General features: G+C 37.9%; 1 protein-coding gene across 2 annotated transcripts in view; it reads left to right on the forward strand.

The window, feature by feature from the left end:
• Positions 1-13,366, forward strand: part of SUCLG2 (succinate-CoA ligase GDP-forming subunit beta) — a 262,885-nt gene that overhangs the window by 232,797 nt on the left and 16,722 nt on the right. For both annotated transcript variants that reach the window (XM_082849090.1, XM_082849091.1), the window contains exon 10: positions 4,355-4,475. In XM_082849090.1, the coding sequence (XP_082705216.1) occupies positions 4,355-4,475 (121 nt within the window). The remainder of the gene's footprint in view (positions 1-4,354; positions 4,476-13,366) is intronic.

Here is a 13,366-nt window from a genome sequence, read left to right on the forward strand (position 1 = left end):
CAGCTTAGTCGAGGACTTACCTAAAATTATGTCCCAAAATTGTGTGTGTGTGAACTTATCTGACTGAGCTTGCCTAACGTTCATTAGATTCTGAAAAGGATTACGTTCCCCAAAAAGGGTTTTAGTTGGGATTTTTGTTTGTTCATTTAGGGTTGAGAGGAGCTTGATAAATACCAAAGGCTGTAGCTTTTCTTCTTTGGAAGTTCATTCTTTACTTTTAATTGTGGACTGACATCTGCAGCCAGAGTGTATTTTGCAAAGCCAAATACACGCAGACATTTGAAAAACCTGCATTTGGACTGCCCGGCCACCTGCACAGCTGCCAACAGCTGCCACCACAGACTCTTCCTTGGGAGTAGCTGTCTGGGGTCCAGGGACCTGTGCAGTGGATCTGGCTCCATAACTGCCTTGCTAGATGATCTTTCCTTTTGTGAAACAGTAAATAGCAGCCCTTGTAATCCTCAGCTGAGAATGTAGAAAAGCCTGCTCCTGAAAGCACCCAGGAATCTTCTGGGAGAGTTTCGGGTTCGTAAATAGACCTAGCACTGACTTTTTAAAAATGTGCCCTTTGCCGGGGGGAAGAAAAAGACTATTAAAAAGTTTCTATTGGTATTGTCATGGAGCAGCAATTAGGGGTTGTAATAATAAATGAACACGTGAGGCACACATTGAAAATTTGACATGCTTTATAAGTGCCAAGTAATAATAATGATGTCACAAGGCTTTCATTTTCAAACTGTCTTAATTTCATTCTCAGTTTGAGATTGCAGATTACAGTAGTTAATAATTGGCCCAGAGTGAAACCTTAAATCAGATTTCCATTAAAGTGCGTGACTGCAACAAATTACTTTACAGGAGGAGAGAATGGCATTGTCTCTGGTGGTGTGGGGTCTTCCCATCACTCCTGGTGGTGATTTCCTCTTGGTGCTCCGTGATACGCCACATGTCCCAAATGATCCCATGTCCCTGAGCTACACGGCGTGTGTACTTCTGTGTCTTGCTGCTCTTGTAAAAATTCTAACTTCTTTGTTAGTATCAAACTCTTTTTCTCCTCTCTCTCTCTCTCTCTCTGTCTCTGTGTCACATTCTCTTATGCCCCCTCTCTCACTGCTGGTCTTTCACACTGTCTCTCGTGCTCTCAGATGGTTGCTCTGTATTTCTCATCTCATGTTTGCTCATGCACTCACTCTTCTCTCTGTCCCTGTCTCCCTTTCCCATCACTCCCCCTCTACCCCTGAGGGAGACTTTCAAAGCTTGTCTTCACCCAGCTCTGGGAAAGCAAGGAATAAGGCAAAAGAACCAAGTTCCTATCCCTGGCCTCTAGTGCCTGCCACTCTTTACCTCATCTGGATTTTCTCAGGTTACTTCCCCATTCAGCCTGTAGGTCCTGAATGAACTAACTTGGGTGACAGCTCTGCCTTCATCCTGGCTGCCCTCTTTTACCTAAGTTCCTGCTCGCTCTTTCTCTTTGTCACCTGGAACATCACTTCTTCCAAAAGGCCCCTCTCGCTACAGCAGTCTGTACCACTAGTGTTGCCCTGGTCTTAGCTCCGTGAGACTAAGGAGCCAGGATTGTAATTGCCAGTTTGCTGGTCTGCCTCAAACTTGTCTTTGAACTCTTTGAGGGCAGTGATGACATCTTATTCATCTCCATCTCCCAAGCACTAAACTCTGTGCCTGGTTTGGGAGATGGCCATTAAGTGTCTATTGAAATTAATTTCATTCACTCTTGAAACAATTATTTATTAGGTGATTACACTATGTCATGGATTGTGCTAGCTGCTTATTAAAAAAACTCCTGTTGTAGAGGAGCGCAAAGGTGACCCACCCAGGGTGTTGTATCTTGGGCATGGGGATACAGGGTGAGAGGTGAATATACTGCATTGGAGAACAGTTGTCCTTCTTTCAGCACACCTAACAAAGCCACCTATTCATCCACCATTGGAAAAGAGGGCTTTTCCTTGGGTTCAGTACCAGTTGAAGTGGTTGGCTCACTTTTAGGTACACATTGTTGTATGAAGAGTATCTGTATTTGTCAGATGCTTGTTAAACACAATGAGATAACTGACATGAAGGACTCATGGGAACTGATACTAAATGAGGCAATACCAGAATCACAGCTCATATCTGACTCTTGCTCCAGGGTATACATCTACTGAGAAGCATTGGATCACAGGGCCAGGGGCATCTTCCTGCCTCTTGTGCCTCACTCCTGCCTATGTGGATGACTTCACATATGTTTGCTGTGTGTGGTGTGCCTACTCTATAGAACAATCATACTGTTTTAGATGGATTAAAGAGAATAATTCACCCTAACTTGATGACACAGAAAAGCTTCACTGAGAAGTTGTTGACATCTGAACTCATCCCTAAGGAATGTGCAGGTTGCACCATGGCAGAGGTATAGAGGAGCCACTGTGTACTTTACTAGAAAGCTTAGTTCTTCTACAAAAACTGAATGAGCCTCAGCTCTTTCTGAGTTTCTCTCTTGGACCCTGTGGAGTCATTATTGCTCTTGAGTGGTTTTTGTCTTCCATTGTTCTGGCAAGCTCCTCTCCATCCCACAGCTATTTGAAAACTACTGCTGTACCAGGCCTCAATACTAACAGCATTTAATAGCCATCATTAGAAAGCAAGCTTCTGCTTACCAGTCAGCCTGCTGTGAATGGTAATGGGAGATTTCTTTTTTGGGAGTAGCTCCAGTGTCTAATTGGTTTGGAAAATATTGCTCATTTATTTTATTCTTAAAACATTACCTTTTTACTGAACTTCAATAAGTTTCTGTTTCTGTTACATTCAAATTCAACATAGCTGCAGTCTACTGAAAGGTTTTCTTCTTATACTTGCTGTCTAGGTAACCTGTCCACTTTCACCATAGCTTGTTGAAATAAATGCATGTGTAAATATCCATTAGGTACCTTACAGGCATGTAATAAGCATCTCACACGTCTTATTTAGGCCTTTCAGCAACTTTATGGACTAGGTACTATTATTCCCATTTTATAGGTGAGGAAACCACGTTCGAGGCAGGGTGGGGCCCTTGCCCAAGATTCCAGCTCTAGCAGCTGGCATGAATGAAGAATCAGTAGGCAATCTAGAGCCTGACTTTGAGCCCTACCACTGCTACTTGTTAGCTATGTAACACTGGGACACATCATGTGAATTTTCTGAATGGCTTTATCAGCTATAGAGGGCTAACCATCACTGTACTTACTGTACTGTAATGCAGGGATCAAAATTAAAAATGAGGGTTCATGTAATGGCACTTTTTAAAGAGTTAAGTGCTGAACAAATGTAAGGTATCCTTTTCTCATATATTTTGTTTAGTTAATTTAGCATATTGAAATAATGGGATTTAAAAATGGCATGCAGCACACACATATATGCTTTGCAATTAGTGTAGCATAATTTAATTGTGACTCCATTGTTCGAATTTTGATGCCTCCAGCTTGATGAATAGCCGTTATCTGTGGGTGTTATCAATTAATCTAGGTAATGAATTCTCTTCATTATCTCGTTCTTCATGTTAATTATACAGGATTTTCTTACAACTATTTATCAAGTCAGGGCAAGTACAGTTTTTTTGGCCCACATGCCTCTTAGTATGGAATATGTATAAGCAGGTTAACATGATGGGTTTAAATTTACATTTCTGAAAAATTCTAGTCAGTGGCTTGACTTTTCTTATATCCTTGTAGTGTGAGCTTGTATCTTTTTATTTTGGGGGTCTTTTTTTTTAATCAAAAAGGTCATTATCTAAGATAATTAAGCTATCTCTGACTTTTGAGAATATACCTCTAGCATATCAAAGAGGTATTAAGGAAGCATAGAAAAATTGGAATTTTTACCTAATAATACAAAACAACAAATAATTAATGTTACTAGTTTTGAAATATTTTATGAGGTACCAGGACAGGTAAAAATTCAAGTATAAGCCATGGAGGGAAAAGACGTAACTACATGAAATTTTAAATGTCACTATGCATAAATAACATCCATTACATCTTATCATATGTTACATCTTACAGAAAAACCCAAACGAACTTTCTGGCCAGCCCAATATAAGACACAGCAGAAGACAGTGTATAAGAAATGAGTGGTGACTGAATTCATTTTGAATTCAGAGAAGTGATTGATAGGATAATTTGGGTTAATATGGTAATGTTATATATTGATATTTATTAATTAAATACTAAATTTTAACTTCAACATTTTCTGGGTCTTGTTTTATAGTTCCTATTCTGTTTTTTTTTTTAAAGATGATTATTTTAATTGTCTCTGTTGTTTAGCCAATTATTTGGGGAAATGTTGACTGTCAGCATTTTGATGGGCACCTTCCTATTTTTTATTTCAGGTTGAAGCCATCCTAGTCAATATTTTTGGCGGAATCGTCAACTGTGCCATTATTGCCAATGGGATCACCAGAGCCTGCCGGGAGCTGGAACTCAAGGTGCCGCTGGTGGTCCGGCTTGAAGGTAAGTTACTGTAGATTTCCACAGTGCCAGTACCCGCCTTCTTCAGGATCAGGTGACCAGCATGTTCTGCATTCACAAACTTCCTGAGACAAACATTAGGAAACATTGGATTACATAAGATGAAGCAAATGCAGTACTTCTCTGAGCTTTTAATCTGCATTGCAGCTCTCCAAGAATGGCACATGTTATGAGTCTCCGAATTTTCCAAACATATTCCAGGGTGGAGCCCTTTTATTATGAATCATATCATGAGATTAGTGTTCTGGGAAAAACACTCTTAGAAATGCTGCTCCAAGAACTTTTCATCATGAGACACCAGGGGTTCTCAAACTTTTTGGTCTGAGGACTCCCTACTTGTTAAACTGGAGAACCCCAAAGATCTCTTGTTTATTTGGGGTTATATCTGTCGATATTTATTAATTTATTTAACTGATTAATAAATTAATCTGGTAAGAGGACTAACTACTTGGAACTTTTCAAATACTTTTTAAATAATAAACTTTTAATTTTTGTATTATATATTTTACATGTAAGTATATAAACTATATAATTTATGAAGAATTAAATATATCTTTTTAAAATTTTAGTAAGAATAGCAGCACTGTTTTATGGCTTTGCAAATCCCTTTAATATCTAGCTTAATATTTGCTTCTGCAACAGATCTCTTGCAATATGCTGTTTTGGTGGAAGTATATGAAGAAAATCTGGCCTCATAGAGCTATGTATCTGGAAAACAGCAGTTTTTAATAATCATTTCATATAATTCTGAATATTATTCTTTGATACTATACTAAAACCTGTAACAGTGTCTTTATTACAGATAGGTTTTAACATAGAATCTGAAATTATTTCAATGAACTTTTTTTTTGAATTTTTAAAAATTATTTGTTTATTTTTAACATCTTTATTGGAGTATAATTGCTTTACAATGGTGTGTTAGTTTCTCCTGTATAACAAAGTGAATCAACTAATACATATACGTATATCCCCAAATCCCCTCCCTCTTGCGTCTCCCTCACACCCTCCCTATCCCACCCCTCTAGGTGGTCAGAAACCACCGAGCTGATCTCCCTGTGCTATGTGGCTGCTTCCCACTAGCTATCTGTTTTACATTTGGTAGTGCATATATGTCCATGCCACTCTCTCACTTTGTCCCAGATTACCCTTCCCCCTCCCGTGTCCTCAAGTCCATTCTCTACGTCTGCGTCGTTATTCCTGTCCTTCCCCTAGGTTCTTCAGAACCATTTTTTTCTTTTTTTTATAGATCCCATATATATGTGTTAGCATACGGTATTTGTTTTTCTCTTTCTGACTTATTTCACTCTGTATGACAGACTCTAGGTCCATCCACCTCACTACAAATAACTCAATTTCGTTTCTTTTTATGGCTGAGTAATATTCCATTGTATACATGTGCCACATCTTCTTTATCCATTCATCTGTCGATGGACACTGAGGTTGCTTCCATATCATGGCTATTGTAAATAGATCTGCAACGAACATTGTGGTACTTGACCGTTTTTGAATTACGGTTTTCTCAGGGTATATGCCCAGTAGTGGGATTGCTGGGTCGTATGGTAGTTCTATTTTTACTTTTTTAAGGAACCTCCATACTGTTCTCCATAGTGGCTGTATCAATTTACATTCCCACCAACAATGCAAGAGGGTTCCCTTTTCTCCACACAGTCTCCAGCATTTATTGTTTGTAGATTTTTTGATAATGGCCATTCTGACCAGTGTGAGGTGATACCTCATTGTAGTTTTGATTTGCATTTCTCTAATGATTAGTGATGTTGAGCATCCTTTCATGTGTTTGTTGGCAATCTGTATATCTTCTTTGGAGAAATGTCTGTTTAGATCTTCTGCCCATTTTTGGATTGGGTTGTTTGTTTTTTTGATATTGAGCTGCATGAGCTGCTTGTATATTTTGGAGATTAATCCTTTGTCAGTTGCTTCGTTTGCAAATATTTTCTCCCAATCTGAGCATTGTCTTTTTGTCTTGTTTATGGTTTCCTTTGCTGTGCAAAAGCTTTTAAGTTTCATTAGATCCCATTTCTTTATTTTTGTTTTTATTTCCACTTCTCTAGGAGGTGGGTCAAAAAGGATCTTGCTGTGATTTATGTCATAGAGTGTTCTGCCTGTGTTTTCCTTAAGAGTTTTATAGTGTCTGGCCTTACATTTAGGTCTTTAATCCATTTTGAGTTTATTTTTGTGTATGGTGTTAGGGAGTGTTCTAATTTCATTATTTTACATGTAGCTGTCCAGTTTTCCCAGCACAACTTATTGAAGAAGCTGTCTTTTCTCCATGGTATATTCTTGCCTCCTTTATCAAAAATAAGTGCATAGGTTTATGTCTGGGCTTTTATCCTGTTCCATTGATCTATATTTCTGTTTTTGTGCCAGTACCATACTGTCTTGATTACTGTAGCTTTGTAGTATAGTCTGAAGTCAGGGAGCCTGAATCCTCCAGCTCCCTTTTTCTTTCTCAAGATTGCTTTGGCTATTCGGGGTCTTTCGTGTTTCCATACAAAGTGTGAAATTTTTTGTTCTAGTTCTGTGAAAAGTGCCATTGGTATTTTGATAGAGGTTACATTGAATCTATAGATTGCTTTGGGTAGTATAGTCATTTTCACAATGTTGATTCTTCCAATCCAAGAACATGGTATATCTCTCTATCTGTTTGTAGTATCTTTAATTTCTTTCATCAGTGTCTTATAATTTTCTGCATACAGGTCTTTTGTCTCCTTAGGTAGGTTTATTCCTAGGTATTTTATGCTTTTGCTGCAATGGTAAATGAGAGTGTTTTCTTTATTTCTCTTTCAGATTTTTCAGCATTAGTATATAGGAATGCAAGAGATTTCTGTGCATTAATTTTGTGTCCTGCTGCTTTACCAAATTCATTGATTATCTCTAGTAGTTTTCTGGTAGCATCTTTAGGATTCTCTGTGCATAGTATCATGCCATCTGCAAACAGTGACAGTTTTATTTCTTCTTTTCTGATTTGGCTTCCTTTTATTTCTTTTTCTTCTCTGATTGCTGTGGCTAAAACTTCCAAAACTATGTTGAATAATAGTGGTGAGAGTGGGAAACCTTGTCTTGTTCCTGATCTTCATGGAAATGCTTTCAGTTTTTCACCATTGAGAATGATGTTTGCTGTGGGTTTGTCATATATCACCTTTATTATGTTGAGGTAAGTCCCCTCTATGCCTACTTTCTGGAGGGTTTTTATCATAAACGGGTGTTGAATTTTGTTGAAAGCTTTTTCTGCATCTTTTGAGATGATGATATGGTTTTTCTCCTTCAATTTGTTTATATGGTGTGCCAGATTGATTGATTTGCCTATATTGAAGAAACCTTGCATTCCTGGGATAAACCCCACTTGATCATGGTGTATGATCCTTTTAATGTGCTGTTGGATTCTGTTTCCTAGTATTTTGTTGAGGATTTTTGCATCTATATTCATTAGTGATATTGGCCTGTAGTTTTTTTTGTGTGTGTGACATCTTTCTCTGGTTTTGGTATCAGGGTGATGGTGGCCTTGTAGAATGAGTGTGGGACTGTTCCTCCCTCTGCTATATTTTGGAAGAGTTTGAGAAGGACACATGTTAGCTCCTCTCTAAATGTTTGATAGAATTCACCTGTGAAGCCATCTGGTCCTGTGCTTTTGTGTATTGGAAGATTTTTAATCACAGTTTCAATTTCAGTGCTTGTGATTGGTCTGTTTATATTTTCTTTTTCTTCCTGGTTCAGTCTTGGAAGGTTGTGCTTTTCTAAGAATTTGTCTCTTTCTTCCAGATTGTCCATTTTATTGGCATATAGTTAGTAATCTCTCATGACCCTTTGTATTTCTCCAGTGTCAGTTGTTACTTCTCCTTTTTCTTTTCTAATTCTATTGATTTGAGTGTTTTCCCTTTTTTTCTTGATGAGTCTGGCTAATGGTTTATCATTTTTATCTTCTCAAAGAACCAGCTTTTAGTTTTATTGATCTTTGCTATTGTTTCCTTCATTTCTTTTTCATTTATTTCTGATCTGATCTTTATGATTTCTTCTGCTAACTTTCAGGTTTTTTTGTTCTTACTCTGATTGCTTTAGGTGTAAGGTTAGGTTGTTTATTTGAGATGTTTCTTGTTTCCTGAGATAGGATGGTACTGCTATAAACTTCCCTCTTATAACTGCTTTTGCTGCATCCCATAGGTTTTAGGCCGTCATGTTTTCATTGTCATTTGTTTATAGGTATTTTTTGATTTCCTCTTCGGTTTCTTCAGTGATATCTTGGTTATTTAGTAATGTATTGTTTAGCCTCCATGTGTTTGTATTTTTTATAGTTCTTTTCCTGTAGTTGATATCTAGTCCCATTGCGTTGTGGTCAGAAAAGATACTTGATACAATTTCAATTTTCTTAAATTTACCAAGGCTTGATATGTGACCCAAGATACGATCTATCCTGGAGAATGGTCCATGAGCACTTGAGAAGAAAGTGTATTCTGTTGTTTTTGGATGGAATGTCCTAAATATCAATTAAGTCCATCTTGTTTAATGTATCATTTAAAGCTTGTGTTTCTTATTTATTTTCATTTTGGATGATCTGTCCATTGGTGAAAGTGGGATGTTAAAGTCCCCTACTATGATTGCATTACTGTCAGTTTCTCCTTTTATGGTTGTTAGCATTTGCCTTATGTATTGAGGTGCTCGTATGTTGGGTGCATACATATTTACAATTGTTATATCTTCTTGGATTGATCCCTTGATCATTATGTAGTGTCCTTCTTTGTCTCTTGTAATAGTCTTTATTTTAAAGTGTATTTTGTCTGATATGAGAATTGCTCCTCCAGCTTTCTTTTGATTTCCATTTGCATGGAATATCTTTTTTCCATCCCTTCACTTTCAGTCGCTGTGTGTCCCTAGGTCTGAATTGGGTCTCTTGTAGACAGCATATATACAGGTCTTGTTTTTGTATCCATTCAGCCAATCTGTGTCTTTTGGTTAGAGCATTGAATCCATTTACATTTAAGGTGGTTATCGATATGTATGTTCCTATTCCCATTTTCTTAATTGTTTTGGGTTTGTTATTGTAGGTCTTTTCCTTCTCTTGTGTTTCCTGCCTAGAGAAGTTCCTTTAGCATTTGTTATAAAGCTGGTTTGGTGGTAATGAATTCTCTTAGGTTTTGCTTCTCTGTAAAGGTTTTAATTTCTCCATTGAGTCTGAATGAGATCCTTGTTGGGTAGAGTAATCTTGGTTGTAGGTTTTTCTCCCTCATCACTTTAAATATGTCCTGCCACTCCCTTCTGGCTTGCAGAGTTTCTGATGAAAGATCAGCTGTTAACCTTATGGGGATTGCCTTGTATGTTATTTGTTGCTTTTCCCTTGCTGCTTTTAATATTTTTTCTCTGTATTTAATTTTTGATATTTTGATTAATATTTGTCTTGGCGTGTTTCTCCTTGGATTTATCCTGTATGGGACTCTCTGTGCTTCCTGGCCTTGATTGATCATTTCCTTTCCCATATTAGGGAAATTTTCTACTATAATCTCTTCAAATATTTTATCAGACCCTTTATTTTTCTCTTCTTCTTCTGGGACCCCTATAATTTGAATGTTGGTGTGTTTAATGTTGTCCCAGAGGTCTCTGAGACTGTCCTCAATTCTTTTCATTCTTTTTTCTTTATTCTGCCCTGTAGTAGTTATTTCCACTCTTTTATCTTCCAGGTCACTTATACGTTCTTCTGCCTCAGTATCCTGCTACTGATTCCTTCTAGAGAATTTTAATTTTCATTTATTATGTTGTTCATCATTGTTTGTTTGCTCTTTAGTTCTTCTAGGTCCTTGTTAAACGTTTCTTGTATTTTCTCCATTCTATTTCCAAGATTTTGGATCATGTTTACTATCATTACTCTGAATTCTTTTTCAGGTAGGCTACCTATTTCCTCTTCGTTTGTTTGGTCTGGTGGGTTTTTACCTTGCCCCTTCATCTGCTGTGCTTTTCTCTGTCTTATCATTTTGCTTAACTTGCTGTGTTTGGGGTCTCTTTTTCACAGGCTGCAGGTTTGTAGTGCCTGTTGTTTTTGGTGTCTGCCCCCAGTGGGTAAGGTTGGTTCAGTGGGTTGTGTAGACCTCCTGGTGGAGGGGACTGGTGCCTAAGTTCTGGTGGATTAGGTTGGATCTTGTCTTTGTGGTGGGCAGGACTGCGTCTGGTGGTGTGTTTTGGGGTGTCTGTGAACCTATTATGTTTTTAGGCAGTCTCTCTGCTAATGGGTAGGGTTGTGTTCCTGTCTTGCTAGTTGTTTGATATCGGGTGTCCAGCACTGGAGCTTACTGCTCGTTGTTGAGTGGAGCTGGGTCTTAGCGTTGAGACAGAGATCTCTGGGAGAGCTCTCGCCAGTTGATATTACAAGGGGCTGGGGGGGGGGGTGGTCTCTGTTCGACCAATGTCCTGAACTCGACTCTCCCACCTCAGAGGCTCAGGCCTGACACCCGGCCAGAGAACCAAGACCATCAGCCACATGGCTGCTAGTGTTGGAGGATCTCCTGCAGAGGCAGGGAGCATCTGTGGCTCACCACAGGGTCAAGGGCACTGGAGCAGAAGTTCTGGGAAGTACTCCTTGGTGTGAGCCCTCCCAGAGTCCACCATTAGTGTCACCAAAGTCAATGAACTTTTTATGCTCTGTGATATTGAAATCTATCGGTCTGTCTTGCACAGTAAGTGGATTTTACACGTGCATGATTTAATTATACGGAAAATTTTGGATTATGCAGATCTTCCAAAGGTTAACACATTTCAACATACAATATCAAAAAATTTACATCTGTTAATATCACACCATTATCAGAAAAGCTTCTAAGTTTTGAGAAGCTGTCAAGGTGGTAGATGCAGTTTTTCCAGAATTCTGATTTTCATTTGAAAATACAAATTTTTCTTATAATCCACAGAATGCTAAGCTGTTGTCCTTGAAGTGGCAGACTTACTTCACTCATTTTTGAGAAAACGTCTGCCAGGTGTCTAAGTCTGAACAACCATAGTGTGTTCTTCATTCTTCCATGGAAAAGTGGGTGGTTTAGCTCTCTACTCAAACAGTTATACAAGTACTTTGCCTCAGAACAACCGTCATCGTTCAGTATGCAGCAGAGTGCCTTTTGTATGCTTCCCATTTGATCACACAGAATATTAGAAATATGTGTACTCAAGGGTTGAGATTTAATACAATTAATTTTTATTGTATTTTTTACTGTTCATTACGAACATTCTTACTTGAAAGTGGCAACTTTTCCTTGCGAATGTGAGGTGGTGAAAAATAACATGAATAAATATTACAGATTCATGCTGCTTGATCCCATGGTCACATGCCCACAGTTTTACCCACAGTTACTTTTGCTTCATCAGGGCAGATTATTATTACTACTACTACTACCACTACTACTACTACTACTACTACTTTAAAAGTAGTTCTTACATCAGGGACCTCCCCCCGGGTTCTGTAAGCCACACTTAGAGAACCACTATAGTAGAGAAGTGAAAATAGACAGTTTAATATGAAAACTATGCAAAAGTCCTGTCCACATCGTCAACAGATTCAGATTACAGTGATCAAGCAGCCCCTTGCATAGACTTCTGGAGTATCATTTTGGGGACAGCTTGATTTCTCCAATTAGCATGCTGGTGTCGTTATTCCCTAGAGTCCTTCTCCTCAAGATAAAGTCTAGGGATATTTTGACCCTACTGTGTAGCCCCGTCTTCCTTTGAAGTCAAGCCTCCAGAACAGCTGCAGTCCATTTTTCTCTGTTTGCTTCTTTCTTTGCATCTCTTTCTTCTCTCACTCTCTGCCTCCCTGAGATTCTCCACCTTACAAACTTAGATGTGCACCATATGGACTTAATAGAAGTAATGATCACAAAAGAAAAATGAAAATAGGAGGGGCTCCAGTTGCCAAAGTTTAATATGGACATTAAAACATATGATTGAATTAAAAGTTCTTAAAAATGTAAATGCAACATAATTGATCCAATTAAAAATAATTTCAGTGAAAGGAAAATGGTAAGGCTGCACTGTAAAGAAAATTCATCAAGGAGTTGATGGGTTCATCAATGTGGGTATATAACTCTGATTAAAATGTTGATCTCAGACTGTTTTCAGGGTCAAAGTGACCAGTGAGCCTCAGGTTTTAAAAAGTTATCTCTTCTTCTGTTCTGAAAGGGGAGCGGGTCTCCATAAGCAAATCATACTAGTGTGTATCACTTGGAAATGACTAGAAACTAGCACATGCTATGGTGGACTTATTCTGTCTAGTGATCCTCCCTGTAACTCTGTTGTCAGCAGAGACCCTTAGTTAAAATATTAGCTTGTAGTATACTCCTAGAAAAGAAAGTTACCTCACTTTTAATTTTTCCCAAAAGATTAAAAGGAGCACTTCTCTTATTTTCACACTATGCTTATTATTCCAGAAGTAATAAATGATCCCCATCATTTAATGTACACTTACCATATGTAGCAGGATGGTATACATGCTGAAATGTGCAAACTACCACATCTAAGATTATCTCCCTTACTAATATAGTATTGACTATATCAAAGGTCTATCTGAGCTACTAGGAAGAAGCTTTGAAATGTCTAAGTCTGTTAGACAGGTTTGTATCTTTTTTTTTTTTAGATTTGTATCATTTAAATTAAAACATTTCCAAGATATATGCCTGTGTTTTTTTAATTAATTAATATGATAAATACTATGTGTAAGCCATTGAGCTTTAGACATTAAGGAGGATGCTTAGAAATATAAGAAATGATGTCAGTTACTAAATAACTGGGGAAATAAAATAAAAATCAGCAATACAAAGTAATATATATAAAATGTTAACCAGTGTTTGCCCGAAGAGAATCTGCTTCTCTCTTAGTAGCAATAG

Source organism: Leucopleurus acutus (genome assembly GCF_964270905.1).
Source record: "Leucopleurus acutus genome assembly, chromosome: 10".
Taxonomy (NCBI): Eukaryota; Metazoa; Chordata; class Mammalia; order Artiodactyla; family Delphinidae; genus Leucopleurus; species Leucopleurus acutus.